The 16,713-nt window shown below is 40.6% G+C and overlaps 1 protein-coding gene across 1 annotated transcript in view; it reads right to left on the bottom strand.

Moving 5' to 3' along the window:
- The window catches only part of LOC124594279 (probable RNA-binding protein 46), a 57,641-nt gene extending 46,676 nt beyond the window's left edge, over positions 1–10,965 (bottom strand). The window contains exon 1 of the mRNA XM_047132645.1: positions 10,816–10,965. Coding sequence (XP_046988601.1) covers positions 10,816–10,965 — 150 coding nt within the window. The remainder of the gene's footprint in view (positions 1–10,815) is intronic.
- Between the last annotated feature and the right edge of the window lie 5,748 nt (positions 10,966–16,713).

A 16,713-nucleotide genomic window follows, 5' to 3' on the forward strand; every position in this document is an offset into this window, starting at 1 on the left:
TACACACACATATACAAACATCTTGCAGGCATTTGTTTAAGCAACTGGGAATATTAACCACAGCATCCCAGTACATTTATTCTCTGATGAAAATTGTCCGAGACAACCCATTGCAGTTTGAGAGTACTAGATACAATCATAAATTCAATACTAGAAGGAAAATTGAGCTGCACTTCCCGCTAGCGACTTTTAGTGGGAAACACGGCTATATAACATCTCTGACACTTTGCTAACAGAAATGAAACAGACGGGTTTTCAAATGTAAAGCTGTTTTGCCTTAACAATTTCGTCTACGCCACAAAGGAATTTTTGAAATGGACTAAACAGTTAGTTACATATCTGTATATGTTCAAATGTGTGTGAAACCTTATGGGACTTAACTGCTAAGGTCATCAGTCCATAAGCTTACACAAAACTTAACCTAAATTATCCTAAGGACGAACACACACACCCATGCCCGAGGGAGGAATCGAACCTCCGCCGGGAGCAGCCGCACACTCCATGACTGCAGCGCTCTAGACCGCTCGGCTAATCCCGCGCCGCTACATATCTGTATATGACATGCTGTAAACGGTTCACATGAAGGAAAGGAATCGATTAAGGAAAATATTAATTGCTGCCAGCAAATTTAAAAATCCCTGATCTGCCAGTTTGAATAACAGCAATAATGGACCTATGTGTAAAACAGTAACAAGTGGCGCAAGATGTCAGCAATAGTATCAAAATCGCAAGATAATAGATGACTGATCTGTAAATGTAAACTCCACCTAATGTTACGAAGCTTTAGTTGACTTCTTTCCCCTCTTGCCTTCGACTGTTTGTACGGCCTGCAAACTGTGAGGAAGCTTAATGTTCGTTGAGTTTATTACTGTTTAATTCGGCATCACAATTACAAAATTTTACAAGATGACCAACGTTTAACTACATTAAAATGTATAAAAATTAGCCGCACAGATACATTAAATACTGAAAATTATGGACATGCGCCTCTGATAGATGGCTGCCTACTAAATCTAAGCCAGTCTTTTTGATGATGTACCACAAACATTCTGAATTTGTGATGTTTGGAATGATTTATATCTACTGGTTGTCTGTTTACGAGACCTTCTTCACGCAAAAAAGACTAGTCCTCATGAAGACACAGCTTTACAAGTGTAATATATTTCGGCCCACAACATTGAACGGAAAACTTCACATAGAAAGCTTTCATCTACAAGTGTCATAGTTTAGTTGTAACGTGGCTAGACCTATAGTTAGCATAAGTTGTTATTAAGGAAAGGCATGAAAAACTGCAAAACGATTCTCGATAAACAAATACCGCGATCCGTGTGCTTTTCACCATTTCAGTCCATTATAGCGCTGATGGTAGTACATATTCACAATTGCGAGTACATTTGACGGATTATCTTTATGTAATCTCACAGCACGGCCATAACAATTAACTAGAGCCGATAAACTCAGAGCTAGCTCCCGTTGTAAATACAATGGGACTCTCAGGCAAACAGGAAATTATATACTGTTTCATGTGTAATTGATCTTAAAAATTCTCAAAACCGAAATTGGTCTACCGAAGGAGTAAATGAAGAAGCTATTAATATCTTTTTAAAGTCGACATTAAACATCATTTCTAGCATTTCTCATCGAATATGTAATGAGAAACTAATTTACTTCCGTATTCCGAGCACAAATGGCGGAATCAATGACATATACAATTAAAATGTATAATTGGCTATAAAATTGTCAGCTGCTAGCACATATCGTATTTATATTAACGGACGCACAATGCCACTTTGCTCTTCTGTGATTTTTATGACCTTCTACTGGAGGGAAGAAACAAAAAGGAAGTCAGAGAGAAACTGGAATGGTGAGTTACACTGACGTAGGCTCTAATGAAGAGCGACTACCTTCCATCAGTGATCCACCCTTTGTGTATAGGAAAATAACAAAGGAATAAGAAAAGCAGAGAATGACGGAGAGATAGCGAGAGGGAGAGAGAATGACAGGATTGTTAATATGTGAGGCCTCTTCTCCTTAAAGGCTACTTCTATACAGATCGTCTTGCAGAAATAATCGCTATTGCAAATCTTTTGCAATCGAATTTAATTTCGTTTCATAACCAAATACGTTTCTTCTAGCTGCTTAACAAATACAGGGTGTTTCAAAATGAATATACGGGTTTTAAGGTTTTGTAGCACAAATTACATTCACCTTACAATTATAAATAATACACCAAATGAAAGAGAAACACAAACAGCTTTTCTTACAATTATTCGGCGTCAACACCGATCGCACATCGAGTCGACAGGCGAGTTGTTCCGGAACCTTGATCAATGTGTCACGAGTAACTGTTGCAATAACACTGATTCTAAAGTCGAAGAGAACAGCTGGTATTGGAGGCACACACACATGATCGTGTGTGAACGTGGAGGCCATGCATAAAATGCTGTGTCAACCGGCCCCTTGCGCCCAATCCGCCGGTCGGACACAACGTCGTTTAACCAGTCGCGTACTGAGTTACGCCAGTTAGGCGGTGCACTATCTTGCTCCCAAATAAAGATGTGTTGTTCAGCTTCTTCCCATTGAGGCCCGGGCCATAGCTGTAGCACATCAAGATAAGAAACATCAGTTACAGCTTCGAAAAAGAAAGGCCCATAAACATTCCGCGGGGATATTTCTTGGGGCTAAGCATGAAAGACTCGCACTTGTTCAACACGTTTTTCAGTCACTCTGTCATTCCATATTCTTCCCATTGCGCACACGTATACAAACAAAACTGTTTGAGTTTCTCTTTCATTTGGTGTATTATTTACAATTGTAAGTGGAACGCAATAAATGCTACAACGCCTTAAAACCGGTGTGTTCATTTTGAAACACTCTGTATATTATAATGTATAACAAAAATTATTAATGCGACTATTTTCTTACTACAGTCCTTTTGCTTTTATCTATCTGGATTAGATATGCAGTGTTGCTTATTTTTATTTTTGAGTTGATGTCTTATTTCCACTAGTTATAAGTTTTCATCTGTGCTATATGCTCCATGTATCCATTGGATAACTACAAATATTTATAACAAGGGAATCATTCTAAAAAGCATTTATACTTGAGATCGTGAAAGATATCTCAAGAAATTACGCAAAAAATGTTTGTTTAAGAGGAAACTACAACTGAATTGCAACAGACAACTAATAACTATTCTTTTCTTCAATTGAAAGAACACTAAAATCACATGAATGTTTTATTTTTCACAGCACTGCGGGTCAAAGGCTCAATCAGGCCTAATTTGAAGCAATTACTACCGCAGGATGAGCCTTTGATTATTGCCCGAACATTTCAGAACGCGAATGCTCTGCGTCAAATGAACTGGAAAGCGTTGCTCGCGACTACAAGAACAGTGCCTGAACCAGAATGAGGGTGTCGGCGATATAAAGGCTAAGCAGCGCAACTGAAGTCTTTATGACGACCTTGAGCAATGACAATGGTATCGAGCAGCTGTATAATACCTGTCACTAATATAACCCCACCCTTGAATGATCTGTCGCAGATGGCAAGCAAGTCCGCCAAATGCCTTACTACCCAACGTGACTGCCTCAGAGGTTTTTTCCCCCATGACACTTTTATCCCGCTGCCCTTAAATCCGCTATTTCTTCAAATGTTTCCGTCTACTATCTCCCGGTGGGCCCGTATTAGTGGGTGATCTCACCCAGGTGTACGGACATCGCATACCCATAAACTGTGACTAGTCGGTTGAAATACCTTTTGCAGAGGTAACAGCATAAATTTTTTGGATGGTTACCATGCTAGTGTGGGAGTAGACACTCTCCGATCTTTACTTTTTTTTAAAAAAAAGATTAAACCAAAAAAGTGTGCGTCACCTGTACGATAGGGTATCCCGAGGTGGTCATGAGTGCCACAAGACGCTCGTGCGGATCTGCGTCCCCCTCGCGTTCGTCCCGCTGTTGCCGTGGCTGCCACATGCTGCCGTCTCGCAGCCCAATGCACGGCTACGGCGCGCTTTGGCCGTTTTTTAAATCTCAACTGACGGCCGCTGCCTGCCCAACAATATGATGCCACCGCTCGCTGCATCTTCTTTAGCGCCTCAAGAATCAAGTCTGTCGCCTCGCCAGCGCGCGTCGTCTAACGTACGCTTACAAAAAACTTGTACATCCATGTTAAGCAATTTCCTGTCCCTATCCAGTACTTGTTACAAACTGTTCAACGTATCTCCTTGTTTCCTTTTTTCTAAATTTATTTGAAAAAAAAAATGTATATGCTTGTGACCAGTCCCACTAGAGGTTTCTTCTAGCTCTTTTCTCTCTCTCTCTCTCTCTCTCTCTCTTTTTGCGTTATGTGGGCATGTAATGTGTCGGCCGTTTTGGCGCAACTTATGTATTATAAATGTATTGTATTTTTACTACTTTCGTTTATGGCGAACAGGTAACAGTTGCCACTCCACTTGATATCATCACAGCACCATCTTTATTCTCGTACAATCGTGATATTCAGGAAACAACAATCTTTTGGTATATGTAAAGAAAGGTAAATATAAATCGACAAATAGAAAGGGTAAATTTATTCAACTTACTAGGATACATTCAACTTACTAGGACAGGTATTGTCATTTTAAGAAGAATTCAGCACAGGAACAAAAGAAAACTTCAATTAAACTAGTCTCAAACCTCACAGGACTTAAACAACGTAAATTAAGAAGAGAGAGAGGTGGGGGAGGGCGAGTATGAGGGACATCTACCAAGCAATCGAGTGACTGTGAGCTAATGATACTAAAACGAGACAAACAAGGATTACAGACAGCACAAACTAGAGTTTTCAATAAATTGCAGGTTACACAATAAGAGCTACGGGAAAACAATGAAGAAATAAGGACAGAATTTCAAGCACAAAGTATACAAAAAAATTGCTTACAGTACTCCAGAACAAAACTGGTGATTGACTTGTGTACAAAAGACAATAGTCAAAGTTCTACACCTCACTCAAGGGAGCAGAGAGAGAAAAAAAGACAGAAAAAGAATAATAAAGTGAACGCCATAAATATTAGACACCACAGTATGCTTATCACATGATGCAGGAGGAAGAAGAAGAAGAATTTACGAACATGATGTGCCACCAAAAGAATTATCTTCAAACATTTCCAGAAACATTCAGCTGACGGAACGAGGTCTTCCGCAAGCAGTAGGACAGAAAAGGGTGTGCGTATTTTGCTGTAAATGCCCGTTAAGATTTCTCATTCCGGAATACTGAAGGAACTATGTTTTTATTTCCATTTCTTTTTTAAAATTAGCCACTTGTTGTTTTTAAAGAAACCAAGAGCCCTAGAAATACACTGATAAGATGCTTATCATTATTTTTCGTGGAATTAGCCGTAAAGGGAAGCGGAAACAGTGCTATGAGTGAGGACTTACATTATGGTGTGTTACACGTTGGTAAATTACGTGCAAAGCCAGTACTTTGACAAAAATGCTGCTTCTCATATTTGTTCTCTTTTCCTCTTACTATGCGACGTGGCACAGTGGTTAACAAATTGGACCCACATTCCGGAGGACAGCGGTTGAAGTAACCGTCCGCCCTTCCAGATTTAGGTTATTAATGTTTTCCCTAAGTTGTGTTACGGCAAATGCTGGAATGATACCTTTGAAAACAACTCGGACAAAATTTTTTCCCCATGCTACCTCCAGTCTGAACTTGTACTGTCTCTTATGAACCTCGACATGGCGTTAAACACTAATCTTCCTCTCCCTTCGTTCGATTTTTTTTTTCAGAGAAAGCACTTACCTACATTTGTGACAACAGGGGCCCTATTACTTGCAACGCAACTTCTGTTTAAGTTTAGAGGGACGTTCGCGGTGTAATTGGACCAGTCTTCGTGAAAATGGCACATTTCGCATTTTCTTTTAATTTCAAATAACCTGTCGTAGATTCTTTATAAGACTTTACATCTTTATTTCTACTTCTAGGTAGAAATCGTTCCTAAAATTCTTCTAATCGCGAAAACCTTCTTTCGCTTCGATTAATTTCGGTTGCCGCGGCAGATCAAACTGAACACTGACCCTGGGGCATAGTCACCAAATTTATTCTCGCTGAAAAAATTGGTGTTTGTTTTATTCTGCTCCTTGTCGATGGCGTGAGCTATGAATTCGTAAATTCAAATTTTAATAATTCACATACATTATAGGACCCCTTCAACCTGATGTCAACTCTGCTTAAACGGATATGCGAATCAACTTTCTATATGTATTTTCTCTGTCGTATGGAAAGTTAATCACTAGAACAGTTGTGCTTTAGTCGTTGCCGTAGGAGAGAATATTGTGCGGAACGGAAGCCCTGCGGCTCCCAGACACACAGTTGTCCGTAGTTGTGACTTATACCCGGAAGGGAAGAGGAGAGACAAATACAGAGCAATTTTTGTGTCATCCACACATTCCTATACAAGAGCTGTTTTATGTAAATAATACCAATCAACTTACCTTTCGGATGTTAGGTTTCTAGTGAAAGTTCTGGTTGCTGCATAAAAAATTTAAATGCACCGTTGTAAAACTCAGGACATAGAACATTTTCTGTTTGGAGGCGGCAGTAAAAATTTTCTATCTGAGATGATTTTCAAATTGACGGCATTAAACATTTATTTTCTGTGCCAATGATTTCAGAAGTTACTTCTATGCCGTGGTACCGATTGCGCGTAACTATTATTTTTGACTATGAAGAGCTTCAAACAGAGTGTGAAACCAGCCTAGTGGCTTCTGGAAATCGTACGACAGTTTGTAAATGGAGACACAATCCTATAATTTCAGAACTGTGAACCGTCTCACTTACGGCATTGCCGCGCCCAACTGAAACACACCTGCCCAAAAAATTCGAACAAGAGAGTATGGGAGATTTTCTCGCCAGTATAAATAACTACGTAAGTTTGCACCAGTTATGAATAGTATAACGCCCCTTTTTTCATGTACTCGTCTGGCATTACTGTAAATAGATTGCAAGAAAATAAAGATGTATGTAAAAAAAACCTTGGTTAATTATAGACATAATAACAATAACTGCAGCCTGATACTTTAAAATCACCAAGACAATCTGTTATGGTGGTAATGTTTCACTCTCGCATGTCACCGATGATGTGTGATGAGACGGACGTTAATAACAACATTAAACTGATACGTTAATGGATGAATATGTAGCTCTCATAATCAACAAAAGCAGCAACAATTTTAATTTTTTTCTCTCTGTTATAATGTGCTTCCATATCAGAAATACAAGTTTTATCGCCATTTTACTTATAGCGAAGAATATTAAAAGTAACGACACTGACGTCATAAAACTCAATTTTCTGGAGAATATCTACTTCTACAATGAATAATTGGAGCTCATGCATGCGCACTTCTCACAGCTTGTCCGCTACTAAATCTCTGACTCTTATTTGCAGACGTACCATACCCAAGAATTTAATCGCACTACTTATGTGGTTTGTTTCAATTGGTCTGTTTCTTTTACATTTCAATATAAGACAACATACAGTTCGCTTCATGACTCTTTGACACTGCCGTTTGCAGATACTTGTTGTTTCAGATACTTTCTTCATCATGCTGAAGAACGCAAGGAAAAAATTCTCCAACATGACAAGACGCGACTTGAAATCGATATTACAAGCCTTTTTTTAACGCAAGAACACCATGAATGAGGATCAAAACATCCGGAAATTCAACTGTGCTTATAACAGTGTAAGTCGGGTGTAAAATAGGAACGCCTTCCTTAGCATACAAATAATAACAGTAATAATAATAATAATAATAATAATTATGTTTCAACAAGAAGTGCTACGTATCGGCTATACCTTTAGATGTTTCAGCATAGTATTCAGTTTCATCTGAATCCATGAACACGGGAGATCAAAAACGTTAGCGGCATTGCAATTTGTGAAGAATACAACTGATACGCTAGTACATGACGAAAGGTATAGAATATGATAAAGGCGCTACACCGCCACGACAGTGATGTCATGGTTAAAATGGAATAAAGGGACTTAATCTCAGACAGTACTGGATAACGAGTAATATAACAAAAAAGTAACATCTAATTGTAAATTTGCAGCAACAATAACAAGAACCGTAATAATCTTTGATTAAAGTGCATGAACACATGAAATTCTTCACCTCTCAGATGTTACGAGGATGAGACAAGGCCTTAAAATAGACAACTCTTCACGTGTTTTAGTATACCTTTTTCTATAGAAAAAGATATATCCAACACAAGAAATACTGAATTCTATAATCCAAAATATCTAGAAGGAACGCTGAATTCGTAGAGAAACACTTTAGAAACAGTTTACTTCTGTTTGTATCTTACGTAACAGACCGTTGTCGATGGATTCCACATACGCTGAATCCTAATCAAGAATAATAACGTCTAAAAAATCTGAAAAAATTCCAGGGCGTTACATCAGATTTAGTTTGGAATATCATTACTGGTGATGAATCTTGAATTTATTGTTATGGTCCTGAAAATACAGATCAGAACTCATGACTGCAAAAGACCGACGAATTCGCAGTGCTAGCGAGAATGTGTGTTTTTACCAAATATATATTGCTTATACAGTATTAGAGAGTAGACGTGTCGTTACTGCCGATTGGTACACAAATATCCGTTTACCGCAAAATTTTAAAAAGGCCATGAACAACGTTGAAATGGGAAAATAATTTTACGTGCAATAATACAGTGTCGCGTTAAGCAAAACTACCAACTGAGAATTGGGTTGTCCTAAAGGTTAAAACCATGGACCGTCCAGCATACAGTCCAGACCCAGCACCTTGTGGTCTCTTTTTATTTCCAAAAATTAAAGATAAAATAAGTGGAATCACTTTTTCGTCATCACATGAAGCAGCAGAACTTTATAAAAACCTGGTTTCTCAAGTGCCTCAGGAAGAGCGAAGAACTAGTTAAATATAATGCAAAAAGGTATTCATGTTAAAGGGAAATATTTTGAAAAACAACAAAACCATTTAATTTTTTAAAAAAGAAGTCCTTGTTTGATATTCTAAATAGTTTCAGTTTAGCTCTCGTATGCTTTACTACGCAGTATTCGGTTTTCGATATCATGTGATTAGCTACAGCCGCCAAAGATCAAAACATTCAATTAAACGCACTTAAGAAAAACAGATGCTGCAATCGAATGCTATGCGGAAAACAAATTGCAAAGTGTACCTAGTTGTTTTCTATAGTGTATGAGGGAGGATGCATCGTATCATCAGTAGTCGCTTCCAGTCACGCTTCAGTAGAAAAATGACTTTTTTTTTTAATCTTTGAGAGTGGAGCTATAGCAATTACGTAGATACGTAACGCCAGCTTACGCTCTGTATTAAATCCATGAACGAGGATGAACGAATAAGTTAGTTTGTAGAGAAAGTGTGCGAGAACAAAACTGATACTACTGTAACTAACGATATACATGCGCATTATGTATTTTAGCTTTAAAGGTAATAATTTTAATACTAGTGACATTGTTCTTCCAGGGAGTGAGAGCAGAATTCATTACAATGTTTTTCCTTTTTAAGTTCAGCGACAACTAAGAACCGTATGTATTATTAACAAATAGACAATTGGAAGCATTTATTTCTCGATCTATGGTCAATTCAGTTAGAATTTATAATCTGTCGTGTAGTTCTCAGCTACTAATACATATTTTAAGCATTTTGTGAAAATATTCTAACGAACGAACGATATCACTGTTGTACGTAATTATTTCTCTTGTTGTACGTAATTATTTCTCTCCAGTTGTTTTATGTGCAGCATGCACGCCTTTCAAGTGAAATGCATATGATGATAGAGAATTTCAAAAGAAGAAAAGTTGGTGGAGAACTATTCTCAGAATGAATGACCTCTCCATGACGTCTAGCTGTCTTTAATCGTCATGGCAAACGTTATCGAGGGGAGGAAATTAAAAATAAGAACAATATTACAGGACGGGCAACAACAAAAAAACCTTTTTCTATCATTAATGCTTGCGGTCATTTTCATCAGTTTCTAAAAAAGCTGTTCTGTCATCTGTTATTTGCTGCAGAAATATTAGTACAATTATTTTCTTGCTATAATTACTTTGTTTCGAGTTGTCTAACTATTTAGTATTACTTAGCAAAAAAATAAATTTAATTGGATCGTTGAAAGGAAAACACTTAGATTATACAGTGAGCTTATTTCTCGTATCTGCTAGATGTGTCCGAGACCGCAATTACGGACCCAAAACCACAGAACTGCGTTTTACGGTTTACACATTTCACCACACCCACCGGACTTAAAAGAGTGTTGTAGCGCATTGGAGTTCAGCGGTACATAGAAAGAACCTTCTTATTCTGGTTCCAGAATAGTCACAGTTTTGGTTCCAGCATGCTAAACAAAATAGCCAATGGACATGTTTGGCAGATAGGAGATACAGAAATAAGCGAGTAAACTACGTACTTTAGCGCCGCTACGAAACGCTAGTTATCAAAATTAAGTGACTCAGAATAAAATAATTACAGCAAGAAACTAACTGCACTATTTTTTTCTTGTGTGGACCACTGATGACGCATACAGCGATTAGGTAAAACACGTTTGGAAAAAAAAAAAAAAAAAGAAAAAACTGTTGCGAAGGTTGAGCGAGCGAGATGAAACAGCAGTGAAAGCAAAGCAACGATTTATTTTTCCCAGTGCCGGGACTACTACGCAAACTCAGGCCGAAAGTGAAGTTTCTAGGGCTGAAGGACGAGCCTTTGACTACTTGCCGAATACGCCCTAGCGCGAACACACTGCGCCAAATGAACCGGAACGCACTGCTGGCAACTTTGATTTAAGGGCTACGCGTCGCAGGGCGTGCGTCACCTGTACGATAGGGTATCCGGAAGTGGCCATGAGCTGCAGCAGGCGCTCGTGCAGATCTTCGTCCCCTTCGCGGTCGTCCCGCTGCTGCTGTGGCTGCCACATGCCGGTCTCACTGCTCACTGCACGGCCACAGCGCGCTTAGGCCGTTTTAGACTGGCCGTTTTTTAAATCTCAACTGACAGCCGCTGCCTGCCCAACAATATGATGCCACCGCTCGCCGCTTCTTTTTCAGCGCCTCAAGAATCAACTCAATCGTCTCGCCAGCGCGCATCGTCTTACGTGCGCTTAAGAAAAAGACATGTAGATCGATGCTAAGCGAATGAAATGAATATTCCAATATTGTAAGTTTTGTACTACTTGAATTAAAACAGAAGTGATTGGGATGTATCGCCGCACGGTGGCTAATTAACGCCTTTCGTGGCAAATTTATTTTCTAAGATAGTTACATTAATGAGAAATGACAATGAAATGAATCTAACATTTCTTATAACACATGAAGCGAAGATCGTGGGCAAATAAATACGAAACATTACATTTCTTACGATTACTGCAACCTTATACTCCATGTTGTTTTGCGATAAAGTTTACATAGATATCAACTTGTGACTGTTTTATTCACACGTTCAACATAAAAGGAATGGATGCCTATGAATGCCACTTATATTGCTTTTGATTACAGCATCAGTCTGTTGTATCACTTTCTAAGCACTGCTAATTCGAAGATAATCTTTTAATGATAGATGATCAGCCCCACAGATCACCCACGCCTGAGGTACGGGCAGGATTCCCCGTTTATGTCTAAAAGCTGGCGTGCTATTGCAAAGTTGAGACTCGTAGGAGATGGGGTGTTCATTGCAGTTGACAAAAATATTGCCTTTATTGAGGTCAAAGTGGAGTGCGAAAGTGAATTTATCTGGTCGCGTGTAACAGCCGTAGGAGAACCAGATTAATTGTTGAATGATTTTACCGCCACCCGATTCTGCAGTGTGTGCAGAATAATTCAAAAAGTCCACAATCAGTAGCGCGTAAACACCTAGATCATGTAATATTAGTTGGAGACGACATCCAAGTATAGACTGGGATGTCAATGGATTCATTGCAGGGGGGACAGACAGACAGTCGTTTGACATACTTTTGAAGATGTTTTCTGAAGACTGTCTTGAGCAGCTGGCTTGGAAGCCCACGCGCAATGGAAATAGCTTAGACCTTGTACCTACAAATAGACCAGATCTTATCGACAATGTCAGTATAGAAACGGGAATTAGCGATCATGATGTCATTATGACAACTATGGTTACGAAAGTTAATAAATCAGTCACGAAGGCTAGGAGAATGCTTCTGCTACATGCAGCAGATAAGCAGTTGTTAGAGAGTGAGCTGACGTCACTTAGTTACTGTAAGATGGACGTAGACGGACTATGGACAAAGTTCAAGGAGATTTTAAATCGTGGAGTGTCATGTGCCTCGCAAGTGAATAAAGGATAGAAACGGCCCACTGTGCTTCAGTAACGAAATTCAGAAGATGCTGAAGAAGCAGAGGCTGTTGCACTCGAGGTTTAAAAGAGAATGCAAAAATGACGACAAGCAAAGGTCAGTAGAGGTTCGTGCGTCTGCGAAAAGATGTATGTGGTGGTGGTGGTGGTTAATGTTTAACGTCCCGTCGACAACGAGGTCATTAGAGACGGAGAGCAAGCTCGGGTTAGGGAAGGATTGGGAAGGAAATCGGCCGTGCCCTTTCAAAGGAACCATCCCGGCATTTGCCTCAAACGATTTAGAGAAATCACGGAAAACCTAAATCAGGATGGCTGGAGACGGGATTGAACCGTCATCCTCCCGAATGCGAGTCCAGTGTGCTAACCACTGCGCCACCTCGCTCGGTAAAAGATGTATGTGGTATAAAACAACTACCACCATCATACTTAAGCAAACGATTTGGCACAAAGAACCCGAGGAAATTCTGGTCCTATGTAAAATCGCTAAGGAGGTCTAACGCTTCCATTCACTATCTTGTTCACCAGTCTGGTGTGGCAGCTGATGATACCAAACGAAAGCCGAAGTTTTAAATTTCGTAGTCAAGAAATCGTCCGTGCAGGACAATCGTACAAACATACCGTCATCTGAAAAACAGACAGACTCCTGTATGGACGACATAGTAACAAGCTCCCCTGGCGTAGATAAACAACTGAAAGATTTGAAAGCAAATAAGTCACCAGATCAAAAGGAATCCCGACTCGGTTTTACGAAGAGTACTCAACTGCATTTCCTTCTTACCTAGCTTGCATTTATCGTGAATCTCTCGCCCAGAACAAAGTCCCAGCGACTTCGATTTGCTGCAGAATCCTTGAACATATTCTCAGTTCGAAGACAATAAATTTTCTTGAGACTGAGAACCTTATGACAACAAATCAGCATGGTTTTAGAAAGAATCACACATGTGAAACTCAGTTTGCCTTTTCCTCACATGATATACTGCGAACTACGGATGAGCGGCAACAGGCAGATTCCATATTTCTAGATTCGCGGAAAGCGTTTGACATGGTGCACCCTTGCAGGCTGTTAACGAAGGTACGAGCATATGGATTAAGTTCACAGATATGTGAGTGTCTCGAAGACTTCTTAAGTAAGAGAACCCAGTATGTTGTCCTCCACGGCGAGTGTTCATCACAGACATGGATATCGTCAGTAGCGCCCCAGGGAAGTGTGACAGGATCGCTGTTGTTTTCCATATACATAGCTGATTTGGCGGATGGGGCGGGCAGCAATCAGCTGTTGTTTGCTGATGTTGCTGTGATGTCGAAGTTGAGCGACTGCAGAAAGATACAAGATGACTCAGACAAAATATTTAGTTGATATGATGAATGGCAGCTAGCTGCAAATGTGGAAAAAATGTAAGTTAATGAAAGTGAGTACGAAAAACAAACTTGCAATGTTCGGATACAGCGTTAGTAGTGTACTGCTTAACACAGTCACGGCGTTTAAATACCTGGGTGCAACGTTGCAAAGCGATATGAAATGGAACGAGCTTGTGGAGATCACAGTAGGGAAGGCTAATGGCGACTTCGGTTTATTGGGAGAATTTTATGGAAGTGCTGTTCATCCGTAAAGGAGACCGAATATAGGACGTTGTTGCGACCTATTCCTGAATACTGTTCTAGTGTTTGGGATCCGTACACTTTGGTTTGGAGGAGGACACATATCGATTTAGAGGAGGACATCGAGGCAGTTCAGAGGCGAGCTGCTAGATTTGTTAACGGTAGGTTCGAACACGACGTACAGTATGTGATCAAAAGTGTCTAGACACCCCCAAACACACCCGTTTTTCATATTAGGTGCATTGTGCTGCCACCTACCGCCAGGTACTCCATATCAGCGACCTCAGTAGTCACTAGATATCGTGATAGAGCAGAATGGGGCGCTCCGCGGAACTCAAGGACTTCGAACGTGGTCAGGTGCTTGGGTGTCACTTGTGTCATCTGACAGTACGGGAGATTTCGACACTCGTAAACATTTCTAGGTCCGCTGTTTCCGGTATGATAGTGAAGTGGAAACGTGAAAGGACACGTACAGCACAAAAGCGTACAGGCCGACCTCGTCTGTTGACTGACAGAGACCGCCGACAGTTGAAGGGGGTCGTAATGTGTAATAGCCAGACATCTATCCAGACCATCACACAGGAATTTCAAACTGCATCAGGATCCACTGCGAGTACTACGACAGTTAGGCGGGATGTGAGAAAACTTGGATTTCATGATCGAGCGGCTGCTCGTAAGCCACACATCACGCCGGTAAACGCCAAACAACGCCTCGCTTAGTGTAACGAGCGTAAACCTTGGACGATTGAACAGTGGAAAAACGTTGAATGGTGTGACGAATGACGGTACACAATGTGGCGATCCGATGACAGCGTGTGGGTATGGCGAATGCCCGGTGAACATCTGCCAGCGTGCGTAGTGCCAACTGTAAAATTATGATGTGTTATGATGTGGTCGTGTTGTTCACCCCTTGTTGTTTTGTGTGGCACTATTACGGCACAGGCCTACATTGACGTTTTAAGCATCTTCTTGCTTCCCACTGTTGAAGAGCAATTTGGGGACGGCGTTTGCATCTTTCAACACGATAGAGCACCTGTTCGTAATGCACGGCCTGTGACAGAGTGGTTACACGACAATAACATCCCTGAAATGGACTGTCCTGCACAGAGTCCTGACCTGAATCCTACAGAACACCTTTGGGATGTTTTGGAACGCCGACTTCGTTTCAGGCCTCACCGACCGACATTGATACCTCTCCTCAGAGCAGTACTCCGTGAAGAATGGACTGCCATTCCCCAATAAACCTTCCAGCACCTGATTGAACGTATGCCTGCGAGAGTGGAAACTGTTATCAAGGCTAAGGGTGGACCAACACCATATTTAATTCCAACATTACCGATGGAGGGCGCCACGAACTTATAAGTCATTTTCAGCCAGGTGTCCGAATACTTTTGATCACATAGTGTTAAGCGTCACGGAGATGCTTCGGAAACTGAAATGGGAAACCCTGGATGGAAGGCGACGTTCTCTTCGAAGGACACTATTGAGAAAATTTAGAGAACCTACATCATCTGAAGCTGACTGCTGAACGGTTCTACTGCCGGCAACATACATTGCGCGTAAGGACCACTAAGATTAGATAGAGAAATTAGGGCTCATACGGAGGCACACAGACAGTCGTTTTTCCCTCGCTCATTTCGGGAGTAGAACAGGAAAGGAAATGACTAGTTGTGTTATAGGTTACCCTCCGCCAGGAAAGGAAATGACTAGTTGTGGTATAGGGGACCCTCTGCCAGGCACCGTACGGTGGCTTGAGGAAGGCCTATGCAGATGTAGAAGAAAAATTTAATTCCATCCAATAATCTTTTAAGTTGGGATCTGTCAGTGAGCTTCTGCGGGTAGATATTCATTTCTTCACTGCGGAAAAAGTTACCGCAGAAGTATGTAGGTTCAAACATCGAAATAATAGTAACGAACTTCTAACGTAAAAATTTTAGTTGAGGAAAATTTTTGTACAGGTCTACGAGACTAATTTTATTACGAAACAAGCTGACAAAGTCAGCATTACCCGGGTATTCATTCTGCAAATTTTCTATTAGAAACGGAAACAAAAAAAGTGAACTGTTTCTAGTGCGATATCGAAAAAATTTCATTCTCATGTATTTGTGAAAACACCACTGATATTCTAAAACAGTCGTACAAAGAAATATGAATAATTTACACTACTGGCCATTAAAATTGCTACACGAAGAAGAAATGCAGATGATAAACGGGTATTCACTGGACAAATATATTATACTAGAACTGACATGTGATTACATTTTCACGCAGTATGGGTACATAGATCCTGAGAAATCAGTACCCAGAACAACCACCTCTGGCCGTAATAACGGCCTTGATGCGCCTGGGCATTGAGTCAAACAGAGCTTGGATGGCGTGTACAGGTACAGCTGCCCATGCAGCTTCAACACGATACCACAGTTCATCAAGAGTAGTGACTAGCGTATTGTGACGAGCCAGCTGCTCGGCCACCTTTGACCAGACGTTTTCAATTGGTGAGAGATCTGGAGAACGTGCTGGCCAGGGCAGCAGTCGAACATTTTCTGTATCCAAAAAGGCCCGTACAGGACCTGCAACATGCGGTCGTGCATTATCCTGCTGAAATGTAGGGTTTCGCAGGCATAGAATGAAGGGTAGAGCCACGGGTCGTAACACATCTGAAATGTAACGTCCACTGTTCAAAGTGCGGTCAATGAGAACAAGAGGTGACCGAGACGTGTAACCAATGGCACCCCATACCATCACGCCGGGTGATACG

Source organism: Schistocerca americana, chromosome 2 (assembly GCF_021461395.2).
Source record: "Schistocerca americana isolate TAMUIC-IGC-003095 chromosome 2, iqSchAmer2.1, whole genome shotgun sequence".
Lineage (NCBI taxonomy): Eukaryota > Metazoa > Arthropoda > Insecta > Orthoptera > Acrididae > Schistocerca > Schistocerca americana.